General features: G+C 36.6%; 1 protein-coding gene across 7 annotated transcripts in view; it reads right to left on the bottom strand.

The window, feature by feature from the left end:
* Window positions 1-3,606: 3,606 nt before the first annotated feature.
* Window positions 3,607-19,979, bottom strand: part of RGS12 (regulator of G protein signaling 12) — a 93,355-nt gene continuing 76,982 nt past the window's right edge. For 3 of the 7 annotated variants that reach the window (XM_030491646.1, XM_030491649.1, XM_030491647.1), the window contains 2 exons: window positions 17,204-17,821; window positions 3,613-5,999 (listed from right to left, as the gene is read on the bottom strand). In XM_030491646.1, the coding sequence (XP_030347506.1) occupies window positions 5,635-5,999; window positions 17,204-17,821 (983 nt within the window). In that variant the 3' untranslated portion in view covers window positions 3,613-5,634. Of the gene's footprint in view, window positions 6,000-17,075; window positions 19,387-19,979 lie in introns of those variants that run through there. The other 4 variants (XM_030491653.1, XM_030491652.1, XM_030491650.1 and 1 more) reach the window with 3 other exon arrangements.

The raw sequence follows: 19,979 nt of genomic DNA, 5'->3' as shown, positions 1-19,979 counted from the left end.
ATTCGTATATTTTAGCAGTGCCTGCTGGAAGGGCAGAGCAGTTCTGATGCACTTGTCCACTGAGAAACCACAGAGCTGGACAACCCACCAAGACTATGCAGAAAGAGAGCCAGGGAGGATTGTACTGTACCTTGAAAACATAAAGCTACTGCCTTACCTCAGGTTTGCAATCCCTTTGTGTTGCTAGAATAGAGCAAAAGGAATTAATTAAAGGCTAAAAACCTAACCCACTATTATTAAATTCCACAGGATAAGCTATTTATACATATATAAATATTTGGCAGAAATTCTTAACAACCTTCTTTTAAAGGAAGTTCTTTATGTAAGCTAGGTTTAAGGAGACATCTTTGCAAAATCTAATAAAATGCAGGGAAGTTTCGCACTATCTCGTACTTCCATTAAAGCTGTGATGTCCAAATGGCAGCGGGTCACAGAATCATAGAATGGTTTGGGTTGGAAAGGAACTTAAGATCATCTAGTTCCAACTCCCCTGCCATGGGCAGGGCTGCCTCAATCTAGACCACATCTTTCCCCTACATTGAAATTAGATATCAATGAAACTTCATCAGTTCCAGTGGTATAAATTATTTACTTACTACACACAATTAACATTTTCAATGAGTTTAACACGCTTAAGATTCTATAAACATTATTGTGCAGTACAGGATTTCTCAATCAGGACAAGGCATGAGAAATAAACCCAATGTGCATTTTCGTATTAGAAAGTCATTATATAGACATTTAAAGACAAAACCACAAATAAAACAAGAATACAAACACAATTCTGTACAAGAACATTTTAAACTGTACAACAGAATGATCACTTGAGATGAAAAAATATAAACTATTTTCTTTCCTTACCTTCCACACAAACAATTCAGAAAACATGTTGGGTCATGTGTAACAGATTGGGTTTGCTAACGTTTTGAGTAATGCAGGCAAGATTTGCAGACACCTGATCATGAAGACACTTCTCAGAAGATAAAGGTCTTCTGAAAAAATCAAGAGTAACCTGGTTAAAAGTGGCAGTCGGTCTACAGCAACGAAGTATTTCACTAAGATCAGTGAAAGCTTTTCCTGTGTTTTAATTGGCATTGGATTAGGGTTCACAAATCTCTCAGTTGTTCAGTACCCTATGATGCTAAGCTGGGATGCCGTTCCAAGAGCACAGGCAGAGAGAAGTTGAATGTGCCACTTGTTTTTGCTGCAGGGTAAACACCCACATTATATCCACAGAGCAACACCATTGTCACACGGGCTTGCTACAGTCCCAGAGCTTGGAAATCTGCCTGTTGATGCAGAACATACAGTCGTTTCTAAACCAAACACAATGAGCTGCAGTTGGGAGTTAGGAGGAGTGCCTTGGACCTGCAACAGTTTTGGCTTCTCACACCACTTGGTAAGGATCCGCCATTGGGCCATGGCCTTTGTCTAACTAAGCCCTTGGAATCTTTTCAAAACCTTTGATAAACTGTGAAAAAATGCCTCTGGGTGTCTGCATCACAGATGCTACAGCACGTTATCGCACATCCCCCAGCCTCCCTCCTGAGTATCTCAGGAGAGACCATTTTAAATGACAGCATTCACTATTGATACTGTGTTGGACAGGTCTGGGATGAGCAGTAGCACCACTGCTGAGAAACGGCTACTGGCAAGGATTTCAGGTTTCTGGTGGAAATCAAAAATAGTAAGTCCCTATTATCTCTGCTGTAATGAACAAGACTACTAGCTGAGCCATGTCTTTTCACAGTTTTATGTTAGGAACAGTACATTCCAGCATCAGAGGAGAAGGAGGAATACAGCAACGCACGCTACAGCAAAGGCAAGAAAAGAGGCCAAAACTTTCAGGTGGAGAAGTAGTGCACAAAGGACCCAGCATCCTTGAATGACACTAAATATCCCCCAGAAGACTTTAGGGGCATGAGAAAGGACATGGTACAGCCAGGTATTGGCTGCTTCCCACAGAGCAGTAAATCTCTTGCAAAGTCTCTTTGCAAAGTTTGTTTATGTGCCTTCAAAAAACATTGGTTATTTGTCATGCAGTCCCCTAGAGCTAAATTGCACAGTGATTTATTTTGCATGTGTGTAATATCACAGATTTGTTAACAAGGTACACTGCTAGAGTAATGCTAAGGGGGAAGTCCCATTGCAAGTTGGCCTATATTCATATTTTCTATTCTTCACAGAATCTTTAAGACAAAAACAACAACAAAACTGCAACTTATGTTATGTAGCCCATGAGGCTGAAACCACTACCATTTGAAAATCAGATACCATGACAACAAGTGAAAAATAAGACAACCGGTACATTAAATAAGATTTAGAATGCTGCAGGTTTTTCTAAGTGTTGGGGTTGGGTTTTTTATACCACCGGTTGTTACAGTTTCAGGTTTGAGTACTGATATAGGTCAGTGGATCTTCCTCTTCCACATAAGACGATGGGGAGGTTGAATTCCACTTCTATTTATCATCGTGGGATTAAGGAGACATAAGAGTAATTCTCTGTATAGAGTTTCAACAGGGGAAAACTGGGAAAAGTAAAAGAGAAATAAAGTCACATAAAATCTGGTTATATTTAGGAACTAGCTGGCAAGATAAAGCATTAAGCTATCAAGTATCACTTCAGTTGGGCTGCTTTTTTAATTGCAAAGTAGATTTCATTAGTAGTGGAAATCACAGTATAATGAGGCAACTTAAAATCATATTATAATGTTGAAGTCACACAGTAATTAAAACTGGACAACATCCTTAGGAAAATCTTGGAAAACATCAGCCAGGGACAGGCTGTCCACATTCATCTGTATTAGCTCCATGATCTGTGGCAACTGATTCCAGCAGGTTTAGATATTACATTCTGCCAGATATTGAATAGGAGAGCTAATATTATTAATTATTTCTAAGTCTAGGAAATGAATCTCCATAAGTCCTAGTTAAGAAGTCACTCTTTTAAACAATATACCAATAACTGCCATGGCAGTGCAGTGGGGAGGGGAAGGGTTTTTCCCATGTCCCTTTGTTTACAGGATTTCCAGGCATTGTGCCAAGATTTTTCCCCATGTTAAAGAAAACTTCATTCTTTCACATCCTTCATTTTTCTTGACTCTCCCATGCTGTCAAATTCCCTTTGAATCCTTGAAACAGTCAAATCCAGTTTGCTGCACTCAGAATTTAAAACCAGCATTTATGTATGCTTTTTTTCCTGAGCACCACAGCTTGTGGAAATTAAACAGAAGGTGAAGATCCAGCTCTTTGATTTGAACCTGATTTTTACTAGCTTCACCTGATGGCCCCTAGTTCTTGTATGAGAAAAGGGTGTGACAGTCAGTCCCAATCCACCCTTTCCATGGCACTCAATGTTGTCCAGCCTTTATTTTATCTGCTCTCAGCTGACTCTTTTTCCAGCTGAAGAACTCTGTATTGCTCACTAAAAGTCTTGTAAGCACACTTGCACAATGTAAGACAGGCAACCTCATTTCATCTCAAAGACTGGTCAGAGATCAATAAGGACTGTAATGATTGTATTTGAATTTCAAGCTTTTATGCGTATGATGTTAGGATTTTATTTTCCAAGACACACAAAAAGTGCCAAGCGTATCTATCATAGGTCCAAAAGCCCACTTTTGAGTTTGACTGGTGTAATGTTGGTCTTGATTAGGACAAAGCTATTAATTTTGCAGAAGACAAGAAAAGATTGTGGCCACTTATCTGTGCAAAGAAATACCCTTTTATGGGCAATTATTAGCAAAATACTACACCAAAAAATAAAAAAAAATTGGGAAAAACATTTTAAAAATACATAGATACTTATATATTTTCACATCATTGGGCTATGACTGTTTCGTTATGTTGTGTCCCACACAGATGATGTATATGACAATACAAACCAACATATTCTATGGATCGGTATAGAAGCTTTCCCCCTTTATCCTCAGCACAGGCAAAGCCAGAGTGCAGAGGTATAGTAGGACTGTATTTTAACAGCACAGTCCCTTATAGCATGGTACACAGCTACATTGGTCTCCAAGCCCATTTACTTATTCCTAGTTCTGCCTGCTGTGTTTCCCCCAGTCTCTAATATCATTACACCACTTGATTCTAGCACGACTTTCAAATTAGTTTTAATCTTGCAAGTTTTAAAAAGAACAGCTATTTTCACAGCATACATCCTCATTCAGTCACACACTGAGTTGATCCTAAAGTTAACAAGGATTTTCCTTCGTATTATAAGCAAAATCACGTATCTGTAGGAAAGAATTAAAGTATTAAATCTAATAGGTGTTGCATCCATTTATATCACTGGAGTATTTGATGTATAACGCTTAAGCTTTAGGAATCTTACTTTACTGTTACAAACTCGTGTAACATTTGTGTACCTTTCTCTCATCTTACAGATTTGAGTTTAAGAAACTAGTGACCGCCTCCAGTATCTTTGGTTACTCAGGAAATTCATGATTCTTGGGATGCTTGAGCAGCAAAAAAGAGAAGTTAATGAATAATTACTGTGATGCTTTAAACTTACTGCCTGTGTGGATCTGCAGTCTAGGATCTAGGATGTTTTAATAATTTCAAAGCAGTGAACCACCAGAAGGTCTCTATATATACACTCAGTATTGTTTCACATTGATGAGCAGAGGTCCAACGCCCTCATTCCTTCATGTCCCCTTTTGCATGTCCAGACACATAACCTCTTCTGAAGAAACGGAAAAGGAGGAGAAGAGCGGGTGGCAAAAGCAACATGTTCAGTAGTCTTAAGTGTCTTTTCTTTCTCAAAACTCTCCCCAAGGCTAGAAGATTAACTGAAACTAGAACTGACAACAAGAATGAGGGGTGCTTAACCACTTCTGAACAGAGCAATATCAAAATCCACCTTCCCCCAAAGCTCAAAGACACCCAGAGCAGTGATGAGGAGGGACCTGGGCAACCCTTCTTCCGCTATGTAATTAGTATATACATTTCTGGTATGGGAACATCACCAGTGTTGGCTACAAGAGCAGCTATTATTTCCAGCACAGGAAATTCACAGGGGGGGTTTTGCTTCTTACTGCTTGTATAACAATGGTCTTATTGCATATATCCATCCAGGCAATGCATGACACAAGACTGAATTCCATCTGGACCTCTTCCCAAATGTGATGAAACAGATAGGAAGATATTAAGAAAGTAATCCTGATCTTTTTAAACCTGTAACTGATTTTACTTTCACTTTAAAAGTCTACCAACACACAGGGAATCAATCCTGCAGACCAGGAAAAAAAGCATTAGAAGACTAAAGTGAACTTATCTTAAATAAAAGCTTTGGGTAGGGGAATTTAAAGTGAGTTTGTCTTTATTAAAGACAAGAAGGGTAGGGGTGGAAATCATAATTTTAATTGCACTGTGCAATGGAATCATCCCCAGGAAAATCATATAGAGCCCGTAAGAGAACAAAACCAAACAACTCAACACTTTCCTTGAAATACTATTTGTTCATTCTATGGGTTCTGGCTCGTAACAGTAGAGATGGTCTGGCAGGCTCATTGAAGGCAACTGGGTATTGAAAACAACTTATAACTTGCAGAAACAGGTCTCTAAGGCATATCTCCATTGCTGCTGATGCCAAGGAAAATACCAGAACCCTTAATTAAAACCAGAAATTTAAACAAAAGTAGCTTTATACTGATTCTCAGTGCCCTTATTCTTCTCACTCTTGACAGTAATCAGAGAGGGAAGGTCTGAGGTCCTATAAACTCCAGTCCTCATCCTCCCTTGGCAAGATCTCAGTTCAGAGATGTAACCTTCAAAGCTGAGGTTCCCTTCAGAATCGTCACAGGAGCGTTTGCCAGTATCTTCCAGTTTGACTCCATCCACATCGATTATCCTGTTCACAGGGAGCTCCGTTCCAGGGTTGTCTCTTGCAGCAGGAGGACTAAAGCTTCTGCTGATCTTTGTTTTGTGAGACGTCTGCTCACAAGAGTTTCCTGAAGTCCCTTGTGAATCTTTTTTCTTTCTGTGGTTTGCACCTAACAAAAGAATTAAGAACAAAAAACACAAAACAGAAGTGTTATGTAGCTTCTGGTTCTAGCAGTTTTCAATATTGCAACCTCCCCTGAGGCCCCAATGGTAGATAGTCAGCTGCGATATTCCTCCCCTCCATCAAGGAGACTTCCTGATGTACCAAGCAAATAACTTAACAGTTGATCTCAAAGATAAATGTAAAACATTACTTTGTATCTGTCTTAATTTAGCATTTTTCAGAGGTTTTTAAAAAACTCCGTTAAAAATAACAACTTAGTATAAATTTGTACATCTCTAGAACAAAAACCCTCCCACCAGCAAACTCAAAGGTGAAGGAGGAGAATATAGAGCTTCCACTGGGGCAGAATGGGAGACGTTCCTTGAACTGAACTGGCCTTCAATACCTGATCTCTGCCGAAATGTTATTTTTACTTGGGTAGACAATAATTCTCTATGAGACTAAGAAAGGATGATTTGAAGTTGCAGTTCACTGTCCTGAACCTCAACCAAGAAATTATGGGCCATGGTTTACAGGACAAGAAGAAAAGAAATAACTTAATCTGCTGAAGGACTTTAAACATTAAAGTTTAAACATTAAAGAAACACCTAAGTTATGCACAATTTTTTTAACCTTTAAGTTTTTTCTTGATACAGCACCTCTAAAATCACAGTTGTTAGGATCTGGGCAGCCTATTCTCTAGAACTACTCACACAAAGTTGTTACGATCCCAAGTTAACCCTAGATTAGAACCTTGAGCTCCCCAAAAGCTAGTTTTGCACTAGGTGTGATGCTGCAAACTGCTAGGCACTTGTTTAAGCAAATGCGGGTGAAGCTGGTTTGACTGTTTCAACAGGCAACAAGACGAGAAGGCTGAAGCATGAGCTGACGCCATGATTCGCACCATGGTTATCAACATGATTTCTGTAGTTGAGGTGCCGCCACCATAATATGAAAAGGGGAAAAATTTTCAGGGAGAAAGAACTGCTTTTATTAAACCAGCTGATATCCAAGAAAAAAGAGACATTTTCAAAGCACAAAGGCAGACCTGAGTAAGGGCTTCCATTTAATCTCCTTTTTCCATGTATACCAGCTGGTCTTTAAAAAGATACCATGTTATCCAACATGCCTGACTAGCACATTTAGCCACACAAAGCCCATGGGACTCATGTGGTTAAATGCCATCGCTGGCTTTGAAATGTTTTCTTTGCATTTGTTCTACAAAGTGATGTGTACAGATTTTTTCAAGAAAAACAGATTTCAACATGTAATCATAATCAAGAACTTTTTGACACAGAGAAGGGGAAAAAATGCAAATGAAAGGACAAAAAAGCAATTTCGTACTGTTTCAATCAAATCACTCCAGGATCTTCTCAAGGGTTAAAGCTTTCTATTTAATGAAAACAAGTTAAAATTTTAAGTAGTGCAATATTATTTTAGTGCTCTAGCTAGAGTGCAGCCCCACATTAATAATGTGGGTATTCCACCTGAGTAATGCTTGCCTTTTTTCACATCCACAGGAATTAGATCAAACTCCAAACCAATCAGCTGAGCAACAGCAGAGAGAAGGCAGAAAGCCCTGCTAGCCCAGCACGACTCCAACCCACTAAATTACAGCTAACATTTAATGGAGCTATATTATGCTTCATGTTTACATCTTCCTCCTGCAGCCGAACACTGGCTAAATTTTAACTGCTGTTTGCATGGCTGTGGTGTAAAATGCTATTCTTCTATTCCAAAATGTTTATCTTAACATGAACATATTGAATTATACTCTTGATCTCTTTAATCTACTATTCTATGCCCTTTGAAGAAGATTACTGAATCTCTTTTGAAGTTGGTTTAAAAGAGATAGAAAGAAAAGCCAAATTAATGATAAATTACAACAAATAGTTTGCATCGATACAGCACAAGTCATCCAGTTGTGCTGGTATTGAGAATACATCCTTCTAGAAAATGAAATATAAAGAAACAATTTTGATGGTGGTGTCAGGTCTCATAGCTCTGTTGACTTGGACTAAGCTGAAACACTTTCCACAGTCAAAAGACACAGCCTGCATTAACAGGCTATGACAGATGAAAGAGATGGAAGCTTCTACTAAGGAACACTATGGAAGGTGTAAGTATCACTGTATTTATTTGGTTGCTAAGTCTTTCTACAGCTAAATATAAGAAACGCCATTAAGTCTTGGAGTTATGGTGCCACTGAGTCACCCCGTGAAGCATCTGGGCTTGCAAGTTTTCTAACAGGAACAAAGCAAAAACAAAGTCAGTGTCAGCTCTCAGGCTTCACAAGGCATAAGCCCATCTAAAGAGGAATAAATCCATATTATTTTCTATTAATGCTGGTTTTAGGAGAAATCTCTCCGAAACACCTTAATAAATTACTATTAGAGGCAAGACAGCAACAGAGAAGGTCTTATCTAAGATTCTGGTTCGTAAGAATATGGAATTACTAAGTGATGATACCACGAAAATGATTTCTCTTTTCCTGGCAGGGTAGAAAAGATCTTGGCTCATCCACACCGAACAGGAAGATGATTTTAAGAGTAGCACAACATTGAAAAAGAATATTTTAATGTGCTTTTTTTCCCCTTCATTTTTGAAAACAAAGCATTTATGAAGCAAGGCTGTTTAGCACAAGTAATAGGAGAGATTCCCCCAAACAGCTTGTGTATAAATGTATCCCACAAAATTTAAAATAGACTCAAGGTTTGCATGTACTCAGTGAAGATTTATAATGAGGCTTAAATAATGCCTACACTTCTGCACTGGTCTCTTTCTCATATTCTCTTTTTGAGTGACACTTGAGCAAACTTAGCTATGCAGGGCACCATCTAACGTAACAGGGAGCTTTCACTGATAACATTTCCCTTCACATATTCATGCACTGAAGTGATGAAAACCTCCACAGACATCTCTGTGGATTGCTTTGCCTTGCACAAATCATGTCAGGAATGATACTACATTTTCCCAAATCTGATTAAATGTCCTACCTAACTTCAGAAGGGAAAGGAAACCAGTGCTGAGAGCAGTAGTTCCCCAGACTAATTTTCAGACTGGAATAGCGTCATCACGCCTATTGGTAACTTTCACCTCCCCTGGTCAGCATTCCACGGAGCTCTAAGGGAATTTTCTTGTGCATTTTATTCCATTAATATGCTCCAGCTGGTTTAAAGATGGGATGATGCATCTCGTCTTCTGTCTTTAAACTGGAGAAGCTAAATGATTGCTTAGAAGGCTAAGTGCACTGGTGTGCATTTTTCATGATGTTAATGATCAAGTGCTGTTTCGGCTCATCTCCTGACTTGCTTTACCAATATTTCTCTTCTTCTGATATTTTGATTTTGTGTATTATTTTCAAGGTCTCTGAATTTAACATTATAATTATGCAAAAGAGTTTTCACAGAGGAACTCAAAGAGATTTTTTCTGCTTTTGTACAAAATAATCCTCAAGCTTTAAGTAAGATCTAAACAAGAGATCAGAAGACATTGCCTGGTTTAAGACTAAGGGAGCATTTGGCCATATTCCAGGTAAAGACACCTGGAAATTTCAGGAAGAGCAGTAACTGTGAGATTTAGATGACAGGATCAAATAACCATAACTCTAATGCAGATGTTTGGGATTTAAAGGTCCACCCACCGCATCTTGCAATGATAATGTTTCTGTAGCATAATAGATAATGGATCTAATAGATCCATTTATATTCAATGTGCCAAATCTTAGTTATAATTCACTTCTTAAAGCATAATTTAAATCTGATCTGAAATTCAGCACCTATAGATTTAAGTGATCAATACCCAATATAGTTCCATTCACCATATTTACCTTTTTTTTTAATCAAAGCATTAGATGTTTATTAACTTACCCTGTAAGAGGTGAGGTCTATATTTCAAAGTCCATACTTAATGGATTTCATATATGATAGAATGTTAAATTCTGTTCCATAATTTTCCCAACACCATTTCCATGTAGACAGATACCTCTTCCATTTAGATTGAGAGCTCCACTGAGCATTCTACCTTTACTAAAATCCTACTGTTCTTGTCAAAACCATTTACTATTTAGGTGGCGCTCAGTTCTACTGAAAGATAACAAAAATGTTTTGTTGACTTCTATACTGCTGAACCCAGGCATTCAACTTCTGATGTCAGAGAGGATTAGATATTCAGCTAAAAAGAAGGAGCTCTAGTTAAACGATTTTGTGATGGCTTACAGCAGGTAGGAATCTGAAGTATCCCTGGAAGTGTTCACTGCCAGGTTGGACAGGGCTTTGAGCAACCTGGTCTAGTGGAAGGTGTCCCTGCCCGTGGGAGGGGGGTTGGAACTAGGTGATCTTTAAGGTCCCTTCCAATCCAAACCATTCTATCATCCTATGATTCTATGATTTTGTAATACTTATAATTCTTGTGAAAAGAAATCACCAAAGTTTTCATCAATTCCTGGAATTGGTTATTTACACTCCCAAATGTAACCAGTCATTTTCAGTCTCAAATTAATAAGACTACAGTGTGTTCTGTAATGTGGGATATTGGGCAGACACTGTTCTCATCTCTGATTCTATACAACAAGCAGTTCTAAGGTGATACTATGCTACTTGGGAGACCACTTCTTCACATGAGACAAAAAAAAAAAAAAGAGCTTCGCTATGGTCACTTCTGCAGTGGGTGTTCAATATCCTGGAAATATTTCAGTACGAATAACTCTTTTCCTTAAAATACATCTAATCTTGCAGTTTCACTCTGGGAAAGTCACTTCTCCCTTCTGTCCTAAGATGCTGGGAAACGGTACTTCAAAAATCTAAGCCTTCTCATATGTGGATTCTTTAAAGTGGTGGATGTGTTCCATGCTGGCTGACGTACTGTTAATACTGTTAATTTTTGAAGTTTGTAAACTGATTTATGCTTCCGGAAGGAAAAGGATGCTTTACATTTCAGATTTAGAAATTCTGCAGGTTAAATTTCCTTTAATAGTTTCCTTCCTTTTATCTCTTAACTGATACAACACTGAGGAGAAACAGGATTGAATAAAAGATTCCTACCTACAGTTTATGCTAAATCTTTTCAAAGGAAATTTTACTTTATAAGCTGTATTTATTTCACTTGCATGATGAAACATCAACTGCAGCATATGCTTGGTGCCTTGAAATCTGACTCAGTGACAATGAAGGCATCAAGCTAGGATGTGGATTATTCTACAAAGCAGCAACACTCAGCATTACCAGCCTATTTACTTTTGTCCTGGAAATTTCTGGAATACATTTGCAGCATTAAGTTTAGAAAGACAGGGCAGATTGAAATTCTTTCATCACACTCATGTCAAAAGCATTCGCAAGAAGAACAAAGCACAAAACATTATTCAGGAAGACAAATTCTGAATACTACATAGAAGAGGGAGCTGGTAGGACTACTGCTGCTCACCAGTGGCATATATAGTCAAAAAAGAAACACTGCAAACTGTGTTTGGTGAGAGCAGTGACCTTTTATATACACGGCATCAGCAGCTGCTGAAGGGAGCTGCACACAACCTCATTGAAAACCAGGAACAGCCTGAGAATAAATAAAATGAAAAGTTCTGAATTCTGATCCAGACTGACACACATGCCCTCAATAACACCAGCCAATTTGCTTAAACTTTCTGTTTCTCCACTGCTAAAATTGAAACAATTTTTTGACTGCTTTCCAAGCATTGACATGACATCTCTGCAAGTCTACAAGTATTCAGCCCTCAGTATGCTCTTCCAGCATTTCTCATTAACATTCATTTTGTTTTTCCGTCAGTAGTTGGTAACAGCAGGTTTAATTATTCCAGAGAGTAATATGTTGGGAAATAGAGGATTGAATTACTCGAATCAGTTTTAATTTAATCTGCCTTTCGTTATGCTATTTTTCAATTAAGAAATTTGAAAATGTGGTTTAGCAGGGCTACCAGTTACATTTCAACTGATAATTCAACTAAGTTCATTTCATCGTCCAAATGCAAGTCATGTGTTTGCATAGATCTGGTTTTAGCCCATGCGCATTTGGTTCAAAGAGCAGTTGTAATTTTTCTAACATTTTATCTAGTTGGTGATAAAAGTTGTTATTCTGTCTACAATGCATATCTGACTGTTTGATTGAAAGCAGCTTACACTTCAAATAATTATCCCGCAAGGCCTTCCTTGCTTTCCGGCTGTCTACTCTTCACATAACTCTCCTCTTTTGTTTATTGTTGATCTCAGTCATGTCCTACATGTAATTCTCCCATTTAACTGTGCTCTGATTAAAAGAGGATTAACAGATTCCGGCCTCAGTATTACTGAATCCCCACGAGTACTTCTTTATATTGATCTAAAATTCAATTATCTTCTACAAAATTACGCAGCACCAGTAAGGATGTAATTAACTGCAGGACAACAGCGTTTGTTAAAAAACAATTATTTACATTATTTTTACATCTTTTAAGTCATAATCCCTTCTTTTTCTTAACATTTTATTCCATTTGTGTTTTCCTTTCTGTGGTTATCTTGATTTACATTGGAAACACCACTAGACTGTCTCTAAAATATGTTACCTGTCTGTTTTGATTTTTTTTTAATATCTAAACATGATCATTTTTAATCTCCTTAACTATAACAAGGTTGATTGTGCTTGGAATTCATTACCCTGATAACTGAAAAGTTTGGTAGCCAAAAAGAGAAAGTCACAGAAATACAGCTGATATTATGTGCTCTCTATTCCTCAGCTGTAGCGTACTGCATCCTCTCCCTGAATAATGAAAAAGAGCAGTCGGGAAATTATTTTTTTGTCTTTGGTAACAATAGCCAACCCCAGGCTCTGAGAGTCCACCCTGCCTTTTATTTCTGCATAAGTTATCTTTCAAAGCAAAACCACCCTAGCACTGGTACTAACTACCCCATTTCTGAAGAAATTCTTTCCAATAAGAAAGGAAGCAAGTTTATTTTGAGGATACAATTGTCTATTTCAGAAACAAAGTGGTGCCTTCAGAAATAGTTATGTAACTTTAAATAGTCTAAATTCACCCTTTATATTCCATAGCCGTATTATTAATGTATAATTCCAGAGGGTTCACCATACTTTTATTTTCCCTAGTTGGCTCTCTACTTAACCAATGCCATTATATACCTATTAGAAGGGAGATTTGAATAAACTCTTTATTTGACTGAATTTCTGGATCTGGTCTATACATCTACTCAAAAAAAATACCTTCTTGGTAAGCAATAATTCCATTGACTGTCATTGTAATTTAATTTTAAGAACATTTCTCATCCTAAATGCCAAAAAAAAAAAAAGGGGAGGGGAGGGGGATTTTTTTAATAATGGAACCAAATCTACTGTCTGTGCACCTTCAATCTGGATTGCTGCAAATTGTCCTGTCTAAGGGTGAAATAGTACTCCAATTGCTACCAAGCCTAATGCCCACCTACTTTGTAGTAGAGGTAACAATCACGGCAAACAACTCACAGGCCCCAGTGGAGTATCACTGAATAAATAACCTAGTGCAAGGCCTCTGGCTTGATATTTACAGCTCTTGAGGGGAATAAAGGTTTGAAAGACTGCCTCTCCCCCTGACAGCTATTTTTCACTTGGGTAATGAACGTGCCTAACCCCCTGGGAAAAACTGGACAATGTTCAAATTACCTAGAATGTACTGTGCAATTAAAAAAAAGCATAAAACCAGAGTTTAAATCAGTATTTTAACACTTTCAAAAAGGAATGCATCACTTCAAGTGAATTACACCACAAAATAATTAGGTTATTTCTTCCACAGATGGGTACCACCACCGTTATCTGTAGAGACGTGAAGTAAGGGCATTTCAGAATTAGCCTTCAGATTCCAGAAACCCCTGATTTTTAAAGTGGGAAGTTTGCCAGAACTAGCAGGCTTAAAATGAAGACATTTTCTGTTGATGAGAAACACAACCAGAATCAGTAACGATTCTTGTGTTGCAAGCTGATTTGATATTTACTTCACGACAAGTATTACTACAGCATAAACACATTTGACTTAAGAAAGTTAAGATCCATGTTTGAAAAACTGTTCTCAACAGCTCTGAGCGATGCAAAAGTAATTTTGCTGTTTTCCATCATTCATATTTTGCTTTCTACATCTTCAAATGAAAAAACCTAAAACCTCAAGAATCACCTATTACAAGGATGGATATTGGCCTGGCTTTGCTACACCAGTCTGTGGTTAGCAAATTGCCCCCTGCAGCTACATCACTCCCCCAGCCCTTTTCCCAGCATATATAAACCCAATGTATAAAAGCCCAATGCACAGTGTAAGCCTACATGTCATTTGCCTCTATACCAGTTTGAAACCAAGATTATAGACCACTTAAAATTATGTAGTCATCAATTCTTTTTATCCCAACATTTCAATTCAATAAACCATTGATAGGAGATTATGAATGAACAACCATTAAAGCACTTAAAAAAGCAACCAGTATTAATGATTTAGTCCTCTGAAATATCGATTCTTGACTGGAGATTGCTTCCAGCAGTCTTTTTTATAATTACTGCACATCATTGAATAGTTTTTCCATGCAAACTCCATGAAATCATGAAAAAAAGTAAAGTTTTGCTTCAGCCCAAACTTTTTCCACAAAATCACTGGTCTTCGTAGAATACAGTTCCCATAAAATAGTGTATTGTGAGAGCAGTGTTGAATAGTTAGTGTATGCAATAAGGCTGTAGCAAAACAGGAAGGTGTTTTACATCTTTATTTTAGATTTTTGCTATTCCTCAAAAGAGAAAAAAAAAAAAAAACCAAAAAAAACCAAACATCAAACCCAAAGATTTCAGGGGTTTAGTTCTGAAAAATCATTTTGTTTGATTACATAAAGGTCTCTCATAGGTGACTAAGACAGATCAATGAAAGCAGAGTAGACCAGTTGGAATACATAAAAATAAATATCTGTAAAATAAAATTGAAGTATGTAAGATATTAGTTATTTGCTGTGGAAAAGTCTGAATAATTTTAAAAAGGGAACTGCTACAGGTCTTTCAACTGTGTAATTTTTTTCATGGAGGTCCATGACCATGTGAGAACACAGTGACTTTTGGAAAAACTAGTTTCAGCCCCCAGAGCATGATGAGACCTAGGTAACAGCACGACAAGCCTCTGCAGTGCTTTCTTTCCGGTTAATATGGCTTCACAGTACTGTTATATAGGACCCATCTCTAAGAAGGAAAAGGGTAATGCAGTCTCCAGCACCCATCCAAACCTTCATTTCTTACCCAAGACTACCAAATAAATAGTCTGGTATATTGGTTACTCCACATCAAATGAACAGAGATCACCAGTTCATTTCCTAAAGACCAGGGAAGAATTGTTCTAGTTTAAAATAAGAAGGAAAGTAGGGAATGTAAAGCCCAAGAACCCAAAGACAGAAGAGATTCTCCTTTCAGGAGTTCCTGTTATGACTCATTTGAAAGAAATCTCCTCTCTTATCTGCCTTCTGGTGCACATGCCAATGCCATGGATTTCACATGTGACCCATCAGCATCTCAAGACAGCATTTGCCCTCTGATATCTAGATCATTAACAAACACAACGTTTGTCAACTTTGTTTCACAGTAATTGCTAGTTCATATCTATCAATCTGTTTGTTATTAGAAGATAAGTTCAATCGGAATTCTTAATCCAAGACTGAAAGGACTGTTTTTAAATAATGAAGAAAATCAAAGCTTAAAACCAGTTTGTGTAACTAGGTCTAGAATTTATTACTCCTGAGAGAACAAAGATACAAAATACATGTGAAAGCTACACAAAGATTTCTACAAAGTAAAAAGTAGAAAGTGGGAAAAGGGAAAGCTACAGTTCAGTGGTTACACAGAAATGTATGGCATGCATTAAAATACTGCAAATTCATGAAGTTTTTTTTAAGTGCAAATGGTTTTTTTAACAGTTCTCACTGAAAAATATGCAAATTGATACCTATGTTGTACACTTGTCATATTATTAGAAAGATATCAACACAAATCTATGCATATACACATCAATATGTCTGAAATACATTTTGTGGTTTTGTTATTCATAGGCACTGGTTACAAGTCTGTTCAATACTCAGCCTCAGAAATTAAGTGGTAGCGCTTATAGAACATTTCTCAAATACTACTAATAATTTGCATTGCCATTTATAAGCATCCAACAACTAAAGAAGTATTTACAAATCATCAACCATACAGATAAAGAACAGTATCAAATACTCTGTGTAAAAAGATAAATAATTAAAATGTATATTCCCACATCACAAAGAAATGTGATCATACAAATTATGGCACCATATGTTTGTGAAACATCAAAAATAAATGTATAGCACATAGATACCTCTTCTTATATTTTACATTAAAATGTACAGTACAATGACTGTAAAATGTCAATGTCACAACACCCATTGTCTTCAAACTCTTGTTTCTGGTAACAGCAATTATTATTAGAGTCCGTGTTTATAAAGAAATTCCACACTTCAGCCTTGGGCTAATATTGCTCTGTGATATTGCTAGACCATGAAACTTACATCCTAAAAAAAGTTACATATTTTCTTTAAAATTATCTAATAGAAAGAGCTATTTCACATGTGAATATTCTGGGAGAAAGCGTGATAGAAGCAATCTACTTCTCTGTGTAGAAAAGGATGGGTTAAAAAAAAGCCTGTAACGTTTTTATTTTTAGTCACAAATACCTAATTTATTAGAGAACTACTTTTTAAGTTAAGGTTTATCCATTTCAAATTTTAATCCTAAACAGTACTGCAATTTTCAACACATAATTAGGGTTCCTGCTAAAGCACTTAAACTTCCAAACCCCAATCATGTACCTCATTACGACCAATGGATCAGAAAATCTGCAATGCAGTAGTGCTATGGAGCTCAAAACACTGATCTCCTGTTTTGTGCTCCAAGGGTAAAGAATGAGATAATTATAGCATATGGATGTATTTGAAAGGTTTGTCTGCATGTGTCCATTTTTGGCCACATGCCAAATCCAAACAAAAGTACTTTGTTAAAGGCAACCAGAAATATTACAGTTAGCACAGACTAAGGCAATGAAAATATTTTTCTTTTTTTTCTTTTTTTCTTTTTGTAAAAAAATTAAGGTGCAGAGAGAATTTTCTTTCTTGTTTTCATGGGTGCCAAATACTGATTAAGAATGCCAAGGAAAAGTAGTTTTACAGAAAAGAAAAGACTATTAAAATCTAGAAATACCTGAATTGGATCTTTGATATCCAGATTTTTCCTGATTACCTGCAAAAGGAGTTGGGGGTGGGTAGTTGGCTTCTGTGAGTTTACTGATGTCTGAAGGTGGTGTTGGTGGTGGCGGTGGTAGCAAAGTGCTGTTAGGGCTACTAATATCTCCTTCAGCCACAAGAGTCAAGTCTGCCACATTCTCATCATCTACCATCTGTATGCCTTCAGCTTGTAATTCTCTTGACTGCCTTTTCCATATTGCTGCATTGTTTTCCTGTGCATGCGGAATTGGAGACAATGCAGTATTAAAAGGAACACTGAAAGTCTTCTGACTGTGGAGTGCTGTCAAAGCAGATTTATGTTTATTTTCTGAGTAACTCATTTTCTTAACTGAATTTTCATTAAAGTTTTGTATGGACTCCTGTTTTCCACTTGGTGATGTACACCCATCCTTGCCATCATTTTTTGAAACTCGCCTGTTGAGGCCTTTAGGGCCTACGGGAGTAGATGAGGATGGTTCTGGTCCAGTGGGCGGTAAACGAAGGAAGTCAGGAAGAATAAGATCTTCTTTCCTTAGCAGTCCACGTTGGTCATCTGCTCTGTTACTTTGAGCTTTGGATATGAGTTCAAAAAATTCTATTGGGGAAAAACCCAAAATTGACAAGTTTTTGTCAGAAAGTGCAATGTCATTAAAACACAAATTTTCAGCACATTTATTTTCCATGAAGATCTTCAATTCTTTCAATGCTGCCTTGAAATAAGATCCCATGTTAATTAGGAACTTTTTCAATTGCAGCAATGTTCACTAGCATCACTATAATTAAGACCATCAGGATTGCTATTGTAAGAGGTTTGCAGTTTAAAACAGCTGCAATTCACTGAGCCTTGAACACATCTTCTATTTTACTCAGTTAATAAATCTGAACACACACATACACACACAGAGGATTTTTTAATTCTTAATACAAAAGGCGGCTCTCGTCTCACTGACAATGGGTGCACATTTTTATATTCTGGATGGTTTTTATCCATCTTAGCTCATAGATAGCCATGCCATTTGAAAGTTCAATGATTCAGAATGTTGCAAACTTCCTAGTTATATTGACTTTCTCTCAGTTTAATAGTATTTATCACAGTTTAAATTCAATTCACGGTGTAGATTTAATCCAGGATGTTATCATCACAGGACATGATCAGATAATGATTTAAGTAACCCCATTTTATTTTGTGCTGCAATGAATCAGTAGCATATAGGCAGTCAATAACCATTAAAGGAGCCATTACTAAAAGCGATGGGGCAGCTTTTTAATAGAATTTTTAACACAATTACAAGTGATTTTCTGATCATGTCCTTAATGATGTCCCATGGTTTAATATGTTTCTATATATAAATAATACTCATAGTAAATCACCACTGTTCTAGAAAGTCTCAAAACTTGGCAACAAGAAACTTATCAATCATAAGCCAAGAATTATACCACTCCTCAAAAAAGAAGCATCACAACAATTAACAAACTCTTTGCTGCAAAACATACAAATATAAAAATATGTAATTCTTAATATAGGGTCTCTGCATGTCCTGATTTTTCAAGAAGAGAGCACTGAAACTACAGAATATTAAAGATGCTTAAAAAGGCCATCTCCAACAGATGCACTAAAATCAATAGCTTCAACCTAGCTTATAACTACTGTTTGAAGCCAAAGCCATTAAAAAATAAAGCACAGACTGTTAGTATCAGTTTTAACTTAGCCAATATGAAGTCATACACTTGCACTTGTATGACCTTATTCCTATCCTCTACTCATATTTGGCAGGCTTTGCAATGTATTCATAAAAATGACGTTTTAACATGCTTCATCAAATGCCATAAAACCTGAACATAGCCAAGATGGAGGCTTCAAAATGCTTCTTATTGCCAAAGTTTTGCAAAAATGGCAGTATGCATATTAAAACATGCAACATTTCTAATATGTCATACAAAAATATTCCTTTCTGAAATAGCAAACTTCATAGAACAGTTGTTGGGTTTTTTTTGGTTTTGGGTTTTGTTTTTCTTTTTTTTTTGTTAGTTTTCCATTAAAGTACGCTCTACAACATTTGATACGCATTTTCCAAACTTGGACAAATTTCACAAAATTCAAAATAAAATGTGAAAGCCTCGAATTCTGAAGTTTTCAAATTATGTTAGTTTTACTCAGCCCTAGGAAGAAAAATGAAAATATTAAAATATTGAAAACAAGTCAACAAAATAATAAGCAACAGAAAATAATTTAAAATGCACTAAGATTTTGTAATAACATTTATATTAACAAACATCTATTCTGCAATAAAAGTTTCAGCCACAGCTTTTTGTTTTAATTCCAGTCAGTGGACATTTATTCACAGATGAACATTCATTCACTGTATAAATGTGCACAATCATATTGTGGATATGCATATATCTAGGTATAAATAAATATAAAAATATTTAGGTAACATCAGCAGTAAATTTTAATCTACATGGCTTGCAAAGGGTATCAAATGGGATATTCAACTGCAATTGAGTAATTCATATTGATTTTACCTGAATAAGGCAACTTTCGCTTTTGAAAATTCCACTAGGCACCTACATCTACCTTTAAATCTTACCTGCAGCTTCAAAAACTTCACAATTCAAACACAATATCAAACAAAAACATAAGGATCACGACTATGATTTTCACAATACAGTATTAAACACAAAATACATTTTTCTACACAGACACAAAATTCTAATTTTTCTAAGACTACTTATGTTAATACTATAAAGTTCAC

Source organism: Strigops habroptila, chromosome 7 (assembly GCF_004027225.2).
Source record: "Strigops habroptila isolate Jane chromosome 7, bStrHab1.2.pri, whole genome shotgun sequence".
In the NCBI taxonomy this organism is placed as follows: Eukaryota; Metazoa; Chordata; class Aves; order Psittaciformes; family Psittacidae; genus Strigops; species Strigops habroptila.
This window is presented reverse-complemented; position numbering and strand designations above follow the sequence as displayed.